General features: G+C 43.9%; 1 protein-coding gene across 3 annotated transcripts in view; it reads left to right on the top strand.

Annotated features, from left to right (window-relative positions):
- DVL1 (dishevelled segment polarity protein 1) overlaps positions 1 to 21,321 on the top strand; it is a 60,681-nt gene that overhangs the window by 586 nt on the left and 38,774 nt on the right. For all 3 annotated transcript variants that reach the window (XR_005953773.1, XM_041419584.1, XM_041419585.1), the window contains exon 2: positions 18,967 to 19,036. Coding sequence is in view for 2 of the 3 variants with exons in the window: in XM_041419584.1 (XP_041275518.1) it covers positions 18,967 to 19,036 (70 nt within the window). In the remaining variant the exon portion in view is untranslated. The remainder of the gene's footprint in view (positions 1 to 18,966; positions 19,037 to 21,321) is intronic.

Raw genomic sequence — 21,321 nt, forward strand, 5'->3', positions numbered from 1 at the left:
TCGATCGCGCCCCGCCGTGCCCCGGGACCCCCCCGTGCCCCCGGCAGGAGCTCCCCGGGCCCGCCCGCAGCTGCCGCGGTGCCCCCGGGCCCGGGCCGAGGCGGCGGCGACGGGCGGCCGCAGCTGTCACCGCGCCCGGGGAGGCCGCGGAGCGCCCGGGCAGGGCGGGCGTGCCCGGGGCCGCTGGCCCGGGGCGAGGAGCGGGGGCTCGGGGCGAGGAGCTCCGCGGGCAGCGCTGTCAAAGCCCGGGGGTCCAACGGGTGTCAGATCCTCCGGGGTCCGACGGGTGACAGGCGGTCCCGGTTGAACGGGTGCGAAATGGTCGGTGGTTAAATGGGGACGAGTGGTCAGTGGTCAGACGGGCGTGAAATGGTCAGTGGTCGGACGGGTGGTAGGTGGTTGGTGGTGAAATGAATGTCAAATGGAGGAGAAGGGGTCAGTGGTTAAACGGGTGTGGAGTGGTCAGTGGTCGAATGAATGTCAAATGGTCGGTGGTCAAACGGGTGACAAGTGGTTGGTGGTCAGATGAATGTCAAATGGGGGACGAGTGGTCAGTGGTCAAACAGGTGTGGAATGGTCAGGGGTTAAACAGGTATGAAATGGTCAGTGGTCAAATGGGTGTGAAATGGTCGGTGATCAAACGAGTGACAAGTGGTTGGTGGTCAGATGAATGTCAAATGGGGGACGAGTGGTCAGTGGTCAAACAGGTGTGGAATGGTCAGTGGTTACATGGAATGGTCAGTGGTCAAACGGGTGACAAGTGGTCAGGGGTCACACGGTGCCAGGGGCTGTGCTCGGACTGCAGCTGTCAAATCCTCGAGGTCAGGCAGGTGTCAGACAGTGCCCGGTCAAACGGGAATGAAATGGTCAGTGGTCAAATGGGGGTTGGATGTTGGTGGTCAAAGGGGTGTGAACTGGTCAGTGGTCAAGGACTTGTCAGTGGTCAGTGGTCAAGCAGGTGACAGTGGTCAGTGGTCAGTGGTCAAACGGTGCCAGGGGCTGCGCTCAGATAGCGACTGTCAAATCCACTGGGGCCAAACAGATGTTGGATGGCCCCTGGTCGAACTCCTGGTGGGGAGTGGTCAGTGGCCAAGCAGGTGCCGCTGGTCAGTGGCCAAGCAGGTGTCACCCAGCCCCTGTTTGAACAGGTGACAAGCCCTCGCTGGTCACAGTGCTGGCCCAGCAGCTGTCACAGCCTCGGTGGTCACGCGGCTGCCGGGTGGTCAGTGGCCAGACAGGTGACGGACGGTCAGTGGCCAAACGCCCGCTTCCAAGGGCACAAACTGAGCTGGCAGTGCTGGAGAAGAGCAGGGCTGGGCTTCGAAGTGACCTCTGTGGTGGCCAGAGGCAGCTGAGTGGCCGAGCCGGGGTGTCTGACATGGTTCTGTGCCACCGGGCTTGGCGACAGCCAGAATAAAATAAACCAATAAAAGTCCCTTTGACAGTTTGCCAGACAGTAACTTTGAAAACGTATTAATCCTTTTGTAGCAAATCACTTCTCTTTGTACTCGCATCTGTCTCTGGCAAGGCAATTTTGCACAGTTAAATGCCTTGCCAGGAATAAAAAAAAAACAAAATAAAAACGGAGCAGGTTTGTGGGAAACTCCTGCGGACCTGACTCCAAAACAAGGCCGTGGCTGAGGTGCAGGTTTTATGTTTGGTGAGATGGATCACCCCAAGCATCCCTGGATGTGTTGTGCAGCCTCTTTTTTATCCCTGAGACCCGAACTTTTCATGCTGATTGTGTTTTTCTCCCTGCTGGAATGTGGATATTGTTTGTTGACACGGATTTCTGATGTGGTGAGTTGTTAGTGTTGGCTTGTAACCATAGGAGTGTTCGTGGATCGACTTCTTGTTTTTCTCACTTGTGCAAACATTTTTTTGGTGGGGGGGGGGGGGAACAACAGTACAAAATGTTTGTTTTCAAAATAAACGGGATTATTGGTAAATTTTCCTCCTTCACCTCCCCGAGTGACAGGGACACGATGTCGTAGAAATTCAACTTGTGTTTGTGGTTTGATTTCACTGAAGGAGGTTGGGATTGTTCAGGCAGCAGCTGCATCGTTCCCAGTGCCACAGAAATTTACAGTTAGGAAATACAAACTGCGCTGAGGCATCCTGAACACACGGGGATGTTTTGGTCTTTGACCAGGAAACAGACAAACCCTCACAAACCCCAGAGTGGATTTTCTTCTTAATCTGAAAATTGGGGTGAAATTTGTTTGTTATTCCTGGAAATGATGGAAGATGAAGGGCTGCAAGGATCAAGACCTGGAAATTCTGTCTCTGTTATTTAATCAACAGCATTTGGGTGACAATCCATTGCCTTGAGACAGCTCAGAGTGACTCTGGCGTGGGACTCCTGAGCTTTGTTTGCGTTTATTTTTTTTGTCTTTTTCCATTTGTGTTTGTGCCTCTCTGAACCTGAAATATTTGGGAAAATCAGAAGAAAATTCAGCTGAATTTTGGCTGTTTTAATGAGTTTAATAGTAAATATGGACCTTGTTTTCATCATCTCAAATACAAACTGACTTTTTGTAGGGTTGTGGAGTATCTTGAGCTAGGAGGGATTACCCAGCCCAGACACCCCAAAATCCCACCCTGTGCATCCCTGGGAGCGTTGTCCAAACCCTCCTGGAGCTCCTGGGGCTGGGACCATCCCCTGGTGAGCACCCCAGAACCCTCTGGGGGAAGAACCAAAATCCCCAAATCCATCCCAGGTCCCCTGGCCCTGCTGCATCCTTTCCTTGCTCTGGGGGAAGAACCAAAATCCCCAAATCCATCCCAAGCCCCTGGCCCTGCTGCATCCTTTTCTTCCTCTGGGGGAAGAACCAAAATCCCCAAATCCATCCCAAGCCCCTGGCCCTGCTGCATCCTTTTCTTCCTCTGGGGGAAGAACCAAAATCCCCAAATCCATCCCAGGTCCCCTGGCCCTGCTGCATCCTTTTCTTCCTCTGGGGGAAGAACCAAAATCCCCAAATCCATCCCAAGCCTCTGGCCCTGCTGCATCCTTTTCTTCCTCTGGGGGAAGAACCAAAATGCCCAAATCCATCCCAGGTCCCCTGGCCCTGCTGCATCCTTTTCTTGCTCTGGGGGAAGAACCAAAATCCCCAAATCCATCCCAAGCCCCTGGCCCTGCTGCATCCTTTTAATTGTTGCAAACAGGCAATTCCAGCTGCCCTTGCCACAAACCATGACAGAGCTGTGGCTCTCTAATTTCTTCTCCCTTCTGTGCCTGAAAAATCTCCTCCAGAGCAGCTCTTGCCTGGATGTTCTGGAAGTGGAGCTGCAGGGACATTTTGGGTCCTTCCCAACTGTGCCAAGCTGGGATTTGGTTTGGTCCCTTCAGGGCAGTCCCAAAATCCCTGAATTTTTGCGCTGTGAAATGTGAAAAGCGCTGCTTGTGTTAGGAAAACAAATGTTTTCCTGCAGGATTGGAGGGAACCGACTCCTTGCAATTCTGCACATGCTGTTGTAATTAAGGCCCAGCCTTTCCTGGATCCTGAAATAATGGAATAAATCATGTGCTCACAAAAAGTGCATGTGCTGAGTGCTTTCCAAGTGGGGTGGGATGGAGCTGGGTCCTGCATGTGCCATGGGATTAAAGCCCTGTGTTCTTTGCTCCTTGGAAGGTGTGGGAGGGTGACATTCCCTTCCGAGCTTTGTTTACAGTTTAATTTAGAAATTATTTATTGCATTTTCAATTAAATTTAATTCTTTTCATTTACTGCTCTGCCACTTTCCCCTGTGCCACTTCCTTCCCTGACCCACCAAGGGATGGCCCTGCCTTTTCTCTGCTCTCCTGCTGCCTCCATCTGCAGGCATGATGCTGATTTTAAGATGCAGGATGTCCAACTGTGCCCTGGCATTGACCCCCAAGCCTTGGAAGTGCTTTTGGAGCTTCTGGTTTTATTTTGGTTGGTGGGAAAGCAAGCAGAATATCTCTGAGTTGTTTAAAAGGTGGATATTTGGTGATATTAGTTGTTAATATTGAAGATTTTGTAATTTTTTTGGATTTATTTCTCCTGTGAGTGCAGGTGGATCAGCCCCCTGATGCAGGTGCATTTTTTAGTTGTTTAGAGATGGATATTTGGTGATATTAGCTGTTAATATTGAAGATTTTGTAATTTTTTTTTATTTATTTCTCCTGTGGATGCAGGTGGCTCAGCTCCCTGATGCAGGTGCAGTTTTGAGTTGTTTAGAGATGAATATTTTGTGATATTAGCTTGTTATAATTGAAGATTTTGTAATTTTTTTTAATTTATTTCTCCTGTGGATGCAGGTGGATCAGCCCCCTGATGCAGGTGCATTTTTGAGTTGTTTAACAGATGGATATTTTGTGATATTGTCATAATTGAAGATATCATAATTTTTTGTTTTGAGGATCAGCCTCATTGCTGTGACAGCATCCACCAGCAGTGAAATTGAGGAGAGGTGATGTTTGAGGGCTGTTTTTACAGACAGGGAGCTGTGTCATCAGCTGATTTAATTAATTCCAGCCACTGATTCTTTCCTCAGGGCAAAGCTCAGAGGTCATTTCCCATCACTGACTCTGCTGATTCTCAGGTTACAGCCCCACACGTCCTTGCAGGGACACAGAAATCTGTTAATTCTTTGATGATTTAAAAAATGACAGCTAATGAAGGCATCTAAAAATAAAACTGCAGCTTGTGGTGCCTGGGCTCTCCTGGCTGAAGTGGTGACAGCTGTGTGGGATCCAAATGATTCATCAGGGATCTGGGGACACATCTTGCAAGAGGAATTCCTCTCTGTCTGCTCTTAAATATTTGGAATTTCCAGAGCTTTGCTTGTAAAACACTTATCAGTAAATTCCAGGATCAATGTGGAGGATCCAGGCAATTAAACATATTTAATTTCCTGGAAAATAACCTGGTTGGAGGCTTTGCTGTTCCAGTGTGGGCAGGAGAGATTCAGCGAGGAACTGAACCATCCTAAAGACATTTTCTGTGCAGAACTGGATAAAAATTCCTTCTTGTGGTTCCTGTGAGTGGGGCAGGAGGAGCAGGAGCTGTGTCTGCTCTGCCACCCTTTGGGTGAGGTTCAAATCCTCATTCTTTCCATTGTGTGCACTAATTCTCCTCTGATTATTCTTCTGCAGGGACTCCTCCAAGGAGTGGCTTTTTCAGCATTCCTTTGGTATCAGCCCAGAGCTTCCTTTCAATCTGCACTGGGAGCTGCAGCTAAAAATTGGGGGTTTTGGTTGGAAACCGGTGAGAAAATGGGATTTAAAGCAGCAGCAATCCAGTTTGGGAGCTGAATGGGGTCATTTTTAATAGGAAAGAGACACGGGAAGCATTTTGTGCCTTTTTTTCTGGAGGCAGTGCAGCACCCCTGTTCTCACCCTTGCCCTAAGGGTGAGTCAGGAGTTGGTTTCCAACTCCTGAGAGGATTTTCTGATTTTTTCCAACTCCTGAGAGGTGTTAAAACAAGGAATCCTAACTGCCAGATCTCTTGCTGTGCTGTAATGTCATCATTAGGTCCAAGGAGTGGCTTTTTCAGCATTCCTTTGGTATCAGCCCAAGAGCTTCCTTTCAATCTGCACTTGGAGCTGCAGCTAAAAATTGGGGTTTTGGTTGAAAATGAGATTTAAAGCAGTAGGAATCCACTCTGGGATTGGGATTGGGAGCTGGATGTGATAATTTTTAATAGGAGAGGGACATGAGAAGCATTTTCTTCCGTTTTCACCCTTGTCCTAAGGTGAGTTAGGAGTTGCTTTCTCACTCCTAAGAGGATTTTCTGATTTTTTCTGACTCCTAAGAGGAGTTAAAACCAGGAATCCTAACTGTCTGATCCCTTGCTGTGCTGTAATTTCATCATTAGGAAAGCTCTTAGAGACAAGAGCCTTTTTAAAACTACACAGAATAATTTTAGGGGCAGAAATAAAACAGGAGTTGTTTATTGATCCACGAGGTTCAACCAGGTCAGAGGGAATGCTTGGAAGAGTTTGGAGTGACAGGACAAAAAGGGAATGGCTTCAGGGTCAGGTGGGATATTAGGGAGGAATTCTTCCCTGGGAGGGTGGGGAGGCCCTGGTACAGATTTCCCAAAAAAAATCTGTGGTTGCCTGTTGAGGTTTTGGGTTTTTTGGGGTTTTTTTTGGTATTTTTTCCATGGTGAAACTGAGATTAGTGGCAGCAGACTTTGGGTCCTGCTTACCTCAAAAATAACATTTTAGATCCATCCCATTGATCCCTTTGGAATTTTTTTGGGAATGGAACTCCAGGAATTTTCTCCTGGAAATCTTGTCGATAGGAATGGGGGAAATGCGGTTTTACAAGTGGGAATTATCCCCCAAAAAAGCCCAGCCTGCCATGGGATCCCAGGATTGCTGAGGGTGGAAAATCCCTCCTGTGCCTGATCCCCACCTGTCACCAGCCCAGGCCAAAAATAATAATAATAAAAAAATTAAATAAAAATTAAATCCTCATCCCCGCAGTCTCCTTTTAACAGCTTCTGTTTCTCTCGTTAGGCTCCAGGGATCAGTAATTAAAAAACCAACCCTTGGGAAGTGCTGCTGGTCTTGCCCATCCTCTGACAGAAAATGAGCAAAGACAGGAGCAGAGCTGCAATAAAGAAGGGGCAGATTGCAAAACCTCTGGGGCTGGAGCTCTCCTCATCTGCCTGTGCCCAGGAGCAGGAGGAATGTCTCAATAAACTCACAATTAGTGGGGGACAGAGTGGGGTTTCACTGCTCAGAGGTGCTGTTGGGGTCCTCCTGCAGAAAGTGGGATTTAGGAGGTTGGGGGGGATGGGAGAGGTGGAGCTCTGTGCTGTGTTTGGGGGGAAAAGCAGCAAAAAAGTCAAAATTCGGGGTTTGCCTGTTTCAGTGTTAGCTCAGCTTGAGTTAGTGCAGAGCCTGATTGCTGAAAACTGATCTGATTCCTAAAAAACTGATCTGATTCCTAAGAACTGGTCTGATTCCTAAAAACTGATCTGATTCCTAAAAACTGCTCTGATTCCTAAAAAACTGGTGTGATTCCTGAAAAACTGCTCTGATTCCTAAAAAACTGATCTGATTCCTAAAAAAAACCCTGCCCCTAACAACTCCACTAATAAGGAAAATCTCCAATTTCTTCCCAATTTCAAGCTCAGCCTTCTTGGGGCGAATGCGTTCTTTAAAAAGAAGAAATCTCCCCACTTTCATTCGGATTATCTGGAAAATTTCAGTCTGAAGTTCTGCTGGATTCTGGATTTAAAGCTACAAATAACAGGTTTATAAATATTCCTGAGGATGGGAGGTGACAGGGCCGTGGGAATGGCTTCAGAGGGGAGGCTTAGGGAGGATTTTTGGATGAGATTTTATTCCCTGGGATGGATTTCCCAGAGAAGCTGTGGCTGCCCCATCCCTGGAAGTGTCCAAGGCCAGGTTGGAACACCCTGGGTTGAGTTTTCCCAACCCAAACCCTTCTGGAATTCCATTAAATTCTCATTTAGAAGTCAAATGCGCTTGGGCTGGTGCAGCTTTGGAATGAAATTTTGCATTTTGCTCTCCCTTTGCATATGGAAAAAGGGTTCATTTCTCTCCCTGTGATGCACAGAATCCCAGCCCCTTTTATCTGAGCTGTTTCTCTCGGGTTGCTGAAATGATTTTTAAAAGAGTGGGAGGTGGGAAAGCAAACAGGCAGAGCTGGGCAGGTGAAGAATTCCATGGGGCCCCTCCCAGAAGAAGCTCCCCGAGGATTTTTCCAGCTCCTGGATAATGTTTCCATGAAGAATATTTGGAGGAGCATCAATTCTTGCCGAATTCTTGGCAGTTTTTGAAAGTTTTAGCTGAATTTGGGGTTTTAGAGCTCTGTAATTTTTATTTCTCCTAAAATGACTTGAAGAGCTGTTGGCAAATTTGTTTTGTTGGATGAGGGGCAAGGTGGGAAAAGCTTCTGATCCACCTGGAACAGAGAATTCTGTGTCCTTGTGGATGTTGGAAGGATGTTGTGAGTTGATAAAGAGCTCCAAATCTGTGCCAGGTACCCGAGTGAGTCCCTGGGCACTGCAGTTTTCTTTGTGTTCACAGTTCTTCAGGAGCACAGTAATAAATGAAATTATATCTCTGCCTTTCCCTGGCCGCTCCTGAAATCAGGGAGGTTGGTTGTTCGTGTTTCTGTGGGCACCAGAATCCGTCAGCCCTGCCATCTGTGCTAAAAATTCTATTTTTCTGAGTGAAACAGCAGAAAAAAAAGTGTTGTAGTTTGGCTCGGAATGGCAAATCCGTGCCTAAAGGTGAACGTGGGGCTGGGGGATTGCCTTTATTACCAAAAACTCGTTTAAGTTCTCTGCTGGAAAACACAGATTTTTCACTCTGTGCGGTGCAAATCTTTTTTTGGCCACAATCCCATCCCAAACCTCCCAGTTCCCTCGTTTGTGGGGTTTCATTTATGGGATTTTGTGACAGGCTGGGAATCTCTCTTTTAATACCCAAACTAACTCGTAGGTCCAGTTGCACTTTGAATTTGCAGTGTGGGTGGAATTTATTACTGGGAAGGCAGGAGGTCTGAGCCAGTTTTTCGTGGTGTGAGGAGTGTCCTGGCGGGGGAAAAGGGCCCTGGGATGGGTTTGGAGCCCTGAGCAGCACGAGGAGCAGCTCTCCCTGCACACCTGGGATCCCCACCCTGCTCATCCCTGAGAGCTCTTTATTTATATTTTATTTTATTTTATTTTATTTTATTTTATTTTATTTTATTTTATTTTATTTTTTAAATTTTATTTTATTTTATTTTATTTTTATTTTTTAAATTTTATTTTATTTATTTTATTTTATTTTATTTTTAAATTCTATTTTATTTTATTTTTATTTTTAATTTTTATTTTATTTTATTTTTATTTTTAAATTTTATTTTATTTTATTTTTATTTTATTAATTTAATTTTTTATTTTATTTTAACAACTTTATATTTATTTTATTTATATTTTATTTTTATTTTATATTATTTTATTTTATTTCTATTAGTCTGGAGGATAATTGCACCCTGGGGAAAGGCAAATCCCAGGCAGCTGCTGGGGCTTTTACAGTGGGTTTTTTTTTTCCTTAAGCTCTTCTCAAGAACTGCTTAATTTTATGGGGGCTTGTTAATATTTATTGTTTATTGGGAACCTGGGTTCAGGTCAGGATTGTGGTGACCTGTCCTTTGTGCTGTGATTTCCTTGTTTTTCTGGCAGAGATGTGTGTGTCCCTTGGGGACAGATTCATTAGCACCTGTGAGATTGAAATCCAGGCACATAAATCATTTACTAAATAATATAAATAATAATATAAATAGTCATTTATAATTACTAAATAATACAAGGAGAGAGGGAGCTGAGAGAAAACCCAGGAGATCCTCAGCGTGCCTAAAATGCTTTGCTCGTTCTATTCCAAACCCTTCCTGAGGAAACTGAGGAAAAGAAATTGAGGAAAAGAAATTGCAAGGGCTTAGGACTCTAAAATTCACCCATTTCCTTGGCTTTTCTGCAAAAATAATATTTTTTTTTCTGGGTTAGCTGGGCATGGAGTGAGGTATAACACCGTGCACAGTTGTGTCTGGCAGTGCCACAGTCAAACCAGACTGATTTGTGTAGATCTCTGTTTAAATGCCACAAATATCTGTATTTTAGTGAGATTTTCACACCTTGAGCTATTGAAATATTGCTCCTTAAGGAGCAGAGAAGCAAATCGTATCCCCTGCATGTCACTGCTCTTGGGCAGCCACTCAGAAATATTGTAATATTTTATTAAAATATGAAAATATTTTCCTTGAAAATATTTTATACAAATATTTTATGGTTCATTTGGAGGGAGTGGGGCAGGATTTCTGGCTGCTGCCCTGCGCAGAAATGGGAGGATGAGGCAGAGCTGGGCTGGCAGCCCAGGCAGCAGTTGGTTCAAAACACGTGGAATTTTTTGGAAGGAGTCCCTGTGGCAGTGCTGAGACCTTGCAGAGGGCAAAACGGGATTGCTGCACGTGGAAATTCCCTTTTCAGAGTCACACGAGGAGGAAAAATCCATTTTATTCCAGAGTTTATCCCTGTAAATCCAGCACGTGGCTTTATTTTCATTCCTTGTTCTGCATTGGGAAGGTGGCTAAAGGTTCTCTGTGCTTCCATCTCAAAGTTCTCTTTGGATTCCTGTTCCTGAGCAGAATTCCTGGTTTCCCTGACCAAGTAAGGAGGTTTTCTGCTGAAAAATCCATTTTATTTGTGTGTTTATCCCTGTAAATTCAGCTTTATTTTCATTCCTTGTTCTGCATTGGGAAGGTGGCTGAAGGGTCTCTGTGCTTCCATCTCAAAGTTCTCTTTGGATTCCTGTTCCTGAGCAGAATTCCTGGCTGCCCTCACCAGATAAAGAGGTTTTCTGCTGAAAAATCCATTTTATTTGTGTGTTTATCCCTGTAAATTCAGCACATGGCTTTATTTGCATTTCTTTCTCTGTACTGGGTGGGTGACTAAAGACTCTCTGTGCTTCCATCCCAACATTGTTTTTGGATTTGTGTTCCTGAGCAGAATTCCTGGTTTCCCTGACCAGTAAGGAGGTTTTCTCCTGAAAATCCCATTTTATTCCAGTGTTTATCCCTGTAAATTCAGCTTTATTTTCATTCCTTGTTCTGCATTGGGAAGGTGGCTGAAGGTTCTCTGTGCATCTTTCCAAATGTTCTCTTTGGATTCCTGTTCCTGAGCAGAATTCCTGGCTGCCCTCACCAAATAAAGAGGTTTTCTCCTGAAAATCCCATTTTATTTGTGTATTTATCCCTATAAATTCAGCCTGTGGCTTTATTTCCATTCCTTTTTCTGCACTGGGAAGGTGGCTGAAGGCTCTCTGTGCTGTGGCCTCAGCTGTAAAATCCCTGAAGTTGGAATTCTTCATTAAATATTCGCACTGAAGTGTTAATCAGCTTCAGGCAGACTAATTTTAGAGCTGCAGCCTTCAATCCCAGATTAAGTATAGAAATAAAAAATATATAATATATATAATACAACATATATTGTATTATAGATAAATATATATTGTAGTTCTAAAGTTATATAAGTTATAGTTTTAAACTGCAGCCTTCAATCCCAGATTAAGTATAGAAATAGAATATATATATTCTATTATATATAAATATATTATAGTTCTAAAGTTATATTACTTACATTTTTAAGCTGCAGCCTTCAATCCCAGATTAAGTATAGAAATAGAATATATATATTCTATTATATATAAATATATTATAGTTATAGTTCTAAAGTTATATTACTTATAGTTTGAAGCTGCAGCCTTCGATGTCAGATTAAGTATAAATATAACTTAGGGTTTTAAATGAAATTTAATGTAATTAATTAATTTAAATTGCTATTATGTGATTGCTTATAAAACCAGAAGATTTATATCTATAAAATAAAGCTAATTATATAAAATAAAGGTAATTGAAACAGCTTTTTTGGAAAACTGCTGCTTCATAAAGGAAAATCAAATTGTCCAGAGAGGTTGTGGCCCATCCCTCTTTGGGGATGCTCAGAATTGACTGAACTTGGCCCTGAGCAACCTAAACCCTCTGTGAAGGTTGGACTTGATGACCCCTGGGTTTATCTTCCAACCCACCTGATTGTGTGAATGAAAACAAAAATCTGAATAATAAAATAAAATAATAACAAAATTGGAATAATCTCTTGGCTGCCTTCGAGGTGACAGCAATAAACAAAGATACATTTAGCACAAAAAGCTGAATTTCTTTGGTTTCTCTCTGAGCATCTCCAGCTAAGTTCATAATGAATGAACTTCTCTCCCTTTTAATGAATTCATTTCTCCCCCTTTTAATGAACGAAGCTTCTCCCTCCTTTTCCCATCAGTAAAGGCCAATTAAGAAGAGCCTTGATGACGATCCCGTGATAAAACGAGATTAATCTGGTGCTGAAGGACATTGGGGTGCTCTGTTTGTGTCATGGTGCAGTTTAACCTGGAATAAATCTGTCTCAGCCCTGCATTTCTGCATTTCCATCTCTGTGGTGTTGGAGGAAAGGAGAATTCCCTTGTAAACCTCATTTTTCTGAGTGGAATGAATAATCAACCCTGCACTTCCCATCTCTGTGGTGTTGGAGGAAAGGAGAATTCCCTTGTAAACCTCATTTTTCTGAGTGGAATGAATAATCACCCCTGCCCTTCCCATCTCTGTGGTGTTGGCGGAAAGGAGAATTTCCTTGTAAACCTCATTTTTCCAAATGCAGCCTTGCATTTTCCATCTCTGTGGTGTTGGCGGAAAGGAGAATTTCCTTGTAAACCTCATTTTTCCAAATGCAGCCTTGCATTTTCCATCTCTGTGGTGTTGGCGGAAAGGAGAATTTCCTTGTAAACCTCATTTTTCCAAATGCAGCCTTGCATTTTCCATCTCTGTGGTGTTGGAGGAAAGGAGAATTCCCTTGTAAACCTCATTTTTCTGAGTGGAATGAAAAATCAACCCTGCATTTCTGCATAAGAGAATTTCTTTGTAAACCTCATTTTTCCAAATGCAGCCTTGCATTTCCCATCTCTGTGGTGTTGGCGGAAAGGAGAATTCTCTTGTAAACCTCATTTTTCCAAGTGCAGCCTTGCATTTCCCATGTTTGTGGTGCTGGAGGAAAGGAGAATTTCCTTTTTAACCTCATTTTTCCAAGGGGAATGAAAAATCAACCCTGCATTTCCTGTATTTATGGTGCTGGAGGAAAGGAGAATTTCCTTTTTAACCTCATTTTTCCAAGGGGAATGAAAAATCAACCCTGCATTTCCTGTATTTATGGTGCTGGAGGAAAGGAGAATTTCCTTTTTAACCTCATTTTTCCAAGGGGAATGAAAAATCAACCCTGCATTTCCTGTATTTATGGTGCTGGAGGAAAGGAGAATTTCCTTTTTAACCTCATTTTTCCAAGGGGAATGAAAAATCAACCCTGCATTTCCTGTATTTATGGTGTTGGAGGAAAGGAGAATTCTCTTGTAAACCTCATTTTTCCAAGTGCAGCCTTGCATTTCCCATGTTTGTGGTGCTGGAGGAAAGGAGAATTTCCTTTTTAACCTAATTTTTCCAAATGCAGCCTTGCATTTCCCATGTTTGTGGTGCTGGAGGAAAGGAGAATTTCCTTTTTAACCTCATTTTTCCAAGTGGAATGCAAAATCACCCAGCTAATTGTGGAGAGTGCATTCTCTGCCAGGCATGCCTGATGAAATCAGAGTGCAGCATTATCAAACCCTTTGTTTAATTACCAATTATCTCCGTGCTGATGAATCAGAGCCATTAGAGGTTTGTGGGGTTCACCTGCCATCAGGTGCACCCCAGTTTTTGTGGAATCAGAGGAATTCTTGGCAGGGGGATGAGAGGGAGGCTGAGCCTCAACAATCTTTGTTTTTTCTGGCTGAAATCCTCTCTGGAAGAAAACGAAAATTGAGGATATTGGAAGGGTGAGCTGTCCCAGGTACAGGTGAGGTGTGATATTGGGAAAGGCACACAGCCCTCCTTGTGCAGGGAGAGCCAGAGCATCCACACACAATTCCAGGAAGCCAGAGGAAGGAGGGGCTGCTCCCAGCACTGATTGTTTCATTTGCTAATTAGTGCTTAAATCTCCTCAAAGTCAAATAAAGCAGAGGATGTGAGCTGGTGGAGCTGTTCCCTCCTTCCCTTCCCCACGTTTCCTCACCCTTTTTATTTTATTTATTTTTTTTTATATTCATGGGTGTGGGGGCTTTGTTGGTGGGGCAGAGCAGGTGTTTGGGGTAAAGAGTGGAGTATTTTCCACGATTTGTCCCTGATGTGACCTTGGCTGTGTTTTTTAACCTTCCTCCCACCTGCTAGATGCATTTGAGGGATGAATTAAAAGCTTTTTGTGCAGGGAGATTTTTCTGGAGTGCAGCAAAGAGGGAGATGCCATAAGTCTGTGAAGAATATTGAATACTGGAGAAAAATCTCTGAATTCTTGGTGTGCAGTGCTCTCCTTTTCCAAGGGGCAAACGTGGAGGTGGGAGCTGGGCAGGCAGACTTTTTCTCAAACTTTGTGGCCAGGTGTTTGTTTGCTTCTCCCTCTGTTCTTTTACCTTCCTCCCACCTGGTAGATGCATTTGAGGGATGAATTAAATGCTTTTTGTGCATGGAGATTTTTCTGTGGTAAAGAGGGAGATGCTACAAGTCTGTAAAGAAAATTGAATATTGTCTGTGAATATTGAAGAAAAATCTCTGAATTCTTGGTGTGCAGTGCTCTCCTTTTCCAAGGGGCAAACGTGGAGGTGGGAGCTGGGCAGGTAGAGTTTTTCTCAAACTTTGTGGCCAGATGTTTGTTTGCTGCTCCCTGTGTTCTTCCTCCTGGTAGATGCATTTGAGGGATGAATTAAAAGCTTTTTGTGCAGGGAGATTTTTCTGGAGTGCAGCAAAGAGGGAGATGCCACAAGTCTGTGAAGAATATTGAATAAAAATCTAAATTCTTGGTATGCTATGCTCTCCTTTTCCAAAGGACAAAAGTGTGAAGATGGGAGCTGGGCAGGCAGACCTTTGTTCAAACTTTGTGGCCAGGTGTTTGTTTGCTTCTCCCTCTGTTCTTTTACCTTCCTCCCACCTGGTAGATGCATTTGAGGGATGAATTAAATGCTTTTTGTGCATGGAGATTTTTCTGTGGTAAAGAGGGAGATGCTACAAGTCTGTAAAGAAAATTGAATATTGTCTGTGAATATTGAAGAAAAATCTCTGAATTCTTGGTGTGCAGTGCTCTCCTTTTCCAAGGGGCAAACGTGGAGGTGGGAGCTGGGCAGGCAGAGTTTTTCTCAAACTTTGTGGCCAGATGTTTGTTTGCTTCTCCCTCTGTTCTTTTACCTCCCTCCACCTGGTAGATGCATTTGAGGGATGAATTAAAAGCTTTTTGTGCAGGGAGATTTTTCTGGAGTGCAGCAAAGAGGGAGATGCCACAAGTCTGTGAAGAATATTGAATAAAAATCTAAATTCTTGGTGTGCTGTGCTCTCCCTTTCCAAGGGGCAAACACGGAGGTGGGAGCTGGGCAGGCAGACCTGTAGTGAGTGACCTGGAAATATCACTTTTATTCCAACTTTGTGGCCAGGTGTTTGTTTGCTGAAACAACAGCTGAACAGGAGGCTGTGTGTGCTGGAACAGGAGCTCTGAGCCCTCCGCAGGCACAGGGCTGCCAACAGGCACGACGTGACCTGGGAAATAAAAACCTCTTTTTCTGAGAAGGGATAAACATCTCCTTTTCTGGGCCTTGCTATCAGATGCTCTTTGGTGTTATTTTCAAACACTGAGTCCATTAGCAATCAGGTTGAGAGCTCTGGTGATTTATCTCCAGGTGGAGCACATCCAAGGCCAATATTCTTCACCTCAGGATGAGGTCTCTGGGAGAAATCACCTTTTTTTCTCCTTACACTGGCTTGATTTGGAATATTCTTCACCTCAGGATGAGGTCTCTGGGAGAAATCACCTTTTTTTCTCCTTATACTGGCTTGATTTGGAATATTCTTCACCTCAGGATGAGGTCTCTGGGAGAAATCACCTTTTTTTCTTCTTATACTGGGCTTGATTTGGAATATTCTTCACCTCAGGATGAGGTCTCAGAGAAATCACCTTTTTTCCTTGTTACCCTGTTTTGGATTGGAATATTCTTCATCTCAGGAAGAGATTTCTGGGATAAATCACCTTTTTTTCCTTGTTATGCTGTTTTGTACTGGAATGTTCTTCACCTCAGGATGAGGTCTCTGAGAAAAATCACTTTTTTTTCCTTGCCATGTTGGTTTGGGTTGGAATATTTTTCACCTCAGGAAGAGGTCTCTGGGAGAAATCACCTTATTTTCCTTGTTATGCTGTTTTGGATTGGGATATTCTTCACCTCAGGATGAGATTTTTGGGAGAAATTACTTTTTTTCCTTGTTACGCTGCTTTGGGTTGGAAAGTTCTTCACCTCAGGAAGTTTCTGGAAGAAATCACCTTTTTTCCTTGTTATGCTGTTTTGGATTGGAATATTCTTCATCTCAGGAAGAGATTTCTGGGATAAATCACCTTTTTTTCCTTGTTATGCTGTTTTGGATTGGAATATTCTTCATCTCAGGAAGAGATTTCTGGGATAAATCACCTTTTTTTGCCTTGCCATGCTGTTTTGGACTGGAATATTCTCCACCCCAGGAAGAGATTTTTGGGATAAATCACTTTTCTTTCCTTGCCATGCTTCTTTGGGCTGGAATATTCTTCACCTCAGGAAGTTTCTGGAAGACATCACCTTTTATCCTTGTCATGCTGTTTTGGGCTGGAATATTCTCCACCCCAGGAAGAGATTTTTGGGATAAATCACTTTTTTTTTCCTTACCATGCTGTTTTGGATTGGAATATTCTTCACCTCAAGAAGAGACTTTTTGGATAAATCACCTTTTTTTCCTTGCCATGCTGTTTTAGGCTGGAATATTCTTTACCTCAGGATGAGGTCTCTGAGAAAAATCACTTTTTCTTCCTTGTTAGGCTGTTTTGGATTGGAATATTCTCCGCCCCAGGAAGTTTTTGGGATAAATCACCTTTTTCCTTTGTTATGCTGTTTCGGATTGGAATATTCTTCACCTCAGGAAGAAATTTTTGGGAGAAATCACCTTTTTTTCCTTGCTGTGCTGCTTCAGGCTGGAATATTCTCCACCCCAGGAAGAAACCAGCATCCCTCAAGGTGTCACCTCCCCAACCCCAACCACCCCAACTCCTCCTTTTTGCCTCCTCTCTCTCCTTGCTGGGGATGGAGAGGATCCTCTTGACTCCAATAACAATTTGTACCATTTTTAGCCATTTTCACCTCGACTGCTGCTGCCATCCTGGATGTTCCTGGCGCTGCTGCTCCCTCCCCAAAGCCAGCTGGGAATTCCAGCCTGTCATTCCCTCGCCTCCTAGCTCAGGGCTATCTTTAGTAGTTTCAAGTTGCAACAGATCTGGAAGTTGTTCCCTTCAGCTGCAGCAAAGCCCGGGCTGGGTTTTTGTCCTGCCATCACCAGGGCAGCTGAACCGGTCAGCGCAGAAGCGCAGGTGAAAATTTGGGGTTTGTTGTTGGGGAGGATGAAAGCTTGCCAAGAAAGTCTCACATTTTTGTGTGCTTGGCAGAAAGATTTCTGAGTGTAGAATGTGAGGGAGGAATAGAAATGGAAGCAAGTTTTGGTATAGAAGAAAAGAATTGCTGGAGCCAGTGTTAGTGGATAACCCAAGGAGGCAAAGGGTGTTTTAGTTAAAAGGGATTTTTTGGGCTTGGAGCAAAGGATAAACCCACCTGAAACAAAAAGATGCTTTTACCAGGCAAAAAGATTCCACAGACAGACAAGACTGGTGGTGTTGCATGTAGAAAAAAAAAAAAGATTTCAGAATTTTCCACTGCAAGAAAACTGAAAAACAACTTCTAGCTTGAACTGTGAGTGGGCAGTAGTGACATGAATATGGAATTATAGGAGTTCTGACAGGCTGTAGGTAAAAGTTAAGGTATAGATTGGTTCTTCTGTATGAAAATGCTCAGAAAAGAAAAGTAGAAAATGCATTGTAAGCAAAAGAAAAGTAGAAAATGCATTGTAAGCAAAGCAAAAGGGTCTTCAGGCTTGTCTGCAGCTGGAGCTCTGGGTTTTCAGTTTTTAAATGAGTGATTCTTGTTGGCTGCAGAAATTCTGTGCATGATTTTTGCTGGGTGCAGAAATTCTGTATATGGCTTTTACTGGGTATAGAAATTCTGAGTGTGATTCTTGCTGGGAGCAGAAATTCTGTGTGATTTTTTCTGGGTGTTAAAATTCTGTTTATATTTTTTTCTGGGTGCAGAAATTCTCGGTATGATTTTTGCTGGGTGCAGAAATTCTCACCTGGGATTTCTGGGATGTCCTGAGTGTCATTTCCTGCAGATCCTGCCCTTTCAGACGTGCAGATAAAATTATTGCAGCATCTTTCTCTGCTGATCCAGCAGCTGGAGCTCTGCTGAGTGAGTGTTCCCTGTGGGACACAAAAGATTCCAGTCTGTCCCTTGAGATCCAGGAGAGTGTTGAAATCCTGGGATTGCAGCTCCAGAATTACAGGTCTGAGAGCTTCTCTGAATTGTCAGAGGTTTTTAAAGCCCTGAGTTTCTGCTGTTAGTGGAGTTTGCTCCTTGGAGTCTGAGGATAAATGACTAAAAGCAAGAATAGAATCATATGATCTGATTCCTGCTGCCAGAAGATGAAGGGAGGACAGATGGTTTAGGAATGAAGTGAATATTTTACAATGTTTTTCTTTCCAATAATAGAAAAAAAAAAAGGGGATAAAGATTGCCTAATATTGCCCTGCCAGCCATTAACAATGCAAATAAGCGTGGAGAAAAAAAAAATGTGCTCATTCCTTAAAATGTGAGGGAATGCAGGCATCAGTGGTGGAGTTATTTATTTTTATTTTTTTCAAAATAAACTCCATTTACTGTTTTCTCCCTCCCAACCAGCCCCCCCCAACACGACACTCTTTTATCCCACTGAGCTGCTTTGTGGTTATTGTGGTTTTTCTTCACCCAGCAACAAGACAAAAACATAAATAAAGGAAAAAGTGCTCGTGGATGCAAACATTTTGATGAGACTTCAGGCTTCAGATTGTGAACAGCAAATTTGTCCCTGTTCTGCAGTGAGTTTGAGGCCAGAAATCTGGTTTTGGTGCAAATGTGGGATCTCTGGCACGGGGGATTTCAGCACAGGGGGATTTTATTCCCCTTCAGGCCTTTCAAGGCTCTGGGGAGACTCCAAAATGGGAAATTCTTGAAATTATTTTAGTGCCTCCCACTTTGGGGTTGTTGTCTGGAAAGTTGCTGTTCCACCTTTTATTTTGATTTATTTCCTCTATCCTCACAGTCCCATGTTCTGTAAACACAGAGCAGCTGCTGACACCAACATTTTAATGAATAAATTGTATTTTTCCTGAACAGTTTGAGAAAACCACTGTCCATTCTGATCTGATGTGATTTCAAATTCTTGATTTTCTTTTTTTTTTTTTTTTTTGTTTGTTTTCCAGGGTGGTGAAGGAAGAGATCTCAGATGACAATGCAAAGCTCCCTTGCTTCAATGGAAGAGTGGTGTCCTGGGTATGTTGGATTTTGTGTGTGGAAATCTGTGGTGTTTGATACTGGCAGCTGATTTTTAGATCCTGTTCTTGCTGGGATTAAGATACACAAGGAAATAGTAGTAAAGTAACTTTATAGGAGTTTTTCCAACTGCACAGTTGGTACAAACTTGGAATTCTCAGGTGGAATGAGCAGCTTTTCTCCATTCCTGTGCTGATTTTAGGAGTTGAAGATCTTGCTCACTTTTCTTACAGCTTTTTTATATTTTAACTCTTTTAATATTTTTAACAATTTAAATATTAACTATTTAAATATTTTAACTATTTTATCCCTTAAAATATTTTAGCAGCCCAGACATGGAAGATACACAGGATAAGGACATTTGCTGCCTGCCGAGCAGCTTGACCTTTCCCAGCCTGGCTTCTTGTAGGCAGGATTACATGGAAATAACACAAAAAATCAAATACAGGATTGATTGCACGCTGCTTCCTGCATGCAAGGAAAAGTGCAGCGTGTCTTTGACGCCTGGCTTTGGCTGGGAGATGCTTCCTGAGCAAAGATTCCTTGTGGATGAGCAGGCACAGCCCCTGCTGGGCTCCCAGCAGCTGGACCTGAGCTCTGAGCTCAGCTGGGTCACACAAAACCAGCCAATTCTTCCTGCTCCATTGATTGCTTTTCGTTTTAGGGCACTCACATTCTGGCAGCTGGGTAGTCCCGACAGGTTTTTAGTGTTAGGCAAGCAAAACACGTGGCTTTGTAAAGCTGAGTTTAAAATCAGACCTCCCACACACACCCAAATGGGTATTAAGCACTCAGTAGATTTTGTATTAATTGAGGTTTTAAAAATTGGGATTTTCAGTCTGTGCTGTCCAAAAGTAGCTGTTTGATCCTGGGAATTGTGTTCAGAAGGAAAAGTTACTTTTTTTCCTTTTTTTTAGGACCTCCCTACCTGTTTTTTACCTTTGTGCTCCAACCTTTTGCCCCAGCAGCAGTAGCTGGCTAATAACCAGCGTGGCTTTTCCAAGAGCTCAGCCACGCATTTCCTCACAGCAGGGTCAGAATGCTCGGCTGGGGCATGGAGGAGTGCTTGAAAGCTTTATTTTGGTTTAAAGCTGCATTTCTGATCTAGTTCCCATCTAAAGCTGGGCAGTGCTCAGAGAAAGGAGCACCACTTGTCTCTAGGAAAAAAGAGAAGATTCCCTGGATGAGCAAATTGGTTGTCAAAGGAATAAAAACCATTGGCATTAGAGAATCAACTGATGTTGAAACAAACAGAGAATGTTTGAGAGCTGAGGATCCATCTGCAGACAGCACCACTTTCTTAATTTCACCAATTGCTTCCTTTCTTAATGAGGTTGTGCCTGTTTTTATGTGGAGATGGGATTTGGGATGGGGATCAGTGCTCCAGGAGGATTTGGGGTGAGGATCACTGCTCCAGGAGGATTTGGGATGAGGATCAATCACTGCTCCAGGAGGATTTGGGATGGGGATCACTGTTCCAGGAGGATTTGGGATGAGGATCAATCACTGCTCCAGGAGGATCTGGGATGGGGATCAGTCACTGCTCCTGGAGGATTTGGGATGGGGATCAATCACTGCTCCAGGAGGATTTGGGGTGAGGATCACTGCTCCAGGAGGCTCTGGGATGGGGATCAGTGCTCCAGGAGGCTTTGGGGTGAGGATCACTGCTCCAGGAGGCTCTGGGATGGGGATCAGTGCTCCAGGAGGCTTTGGGGTGAGGATCACTGCTCCAGGAGGCTCTGGGATGGGGATCAGTCCCTGCTCCAGGAGGATTTGGGATGGGATTAGTGCTCCAGGAGGATCTGGGATGGGATCAGTGCTCCAGGAGGCCCATCCTGGTGTCCCCTGGGTGCCCCGAGGGTCCGGGCTGGCTGCAGGCTCAGCGCTTTGCTGCTCTCAGGGTGCCCCGAGCTCCGGGTGCTGTTTGTGTCCCCAGCCCAAGGGCCGGGCGTGGGGCTCTGCCAGGGTGGGAAGGGATGGCACAAAAAGGGATCTCATGTGTGATTAACGAGCTGAAAAGAGATTCCCAAAAGCTGCAGATGAAGCAGGGAATGGAGGTGGGATTTGTGCTGGCCTGGCCTGGAGCAGCATCACTGACCAGCTCTGTGTCCCTGGGTGGTCACAGAACCCCCCGAGAGGCTGCCCTGGAACAGGGTTAAAGAATAAAATAGGGATTTATTAATTATTTGGGGTTTAATATTAATTCTTGGTAATTTATTGTGTTAAATTATTATATAAATACTATTATTATTTTCTTTAATGAAGCCTTTTTTGTGTGCTGGACT

The sequence above is a fragment of the Onychostruthus taczanowskii genome, unplaced genomic scaffold (genome assembly GCF_017590055.1).
Source record: "Onychostruthus taczanowskii isolate IOZ18803 unplaced genomic scaffold, ASM1759005v1 scaffold61, whole genome shotgun sequence".
Taxonomy (NCBI): domain Eukaryota; kingdom Metazoa; phylum Chordata; class Aves; order Passeriformes; family Passeridae; genus Onychostruthus; species Onychostruthus taczanowskii.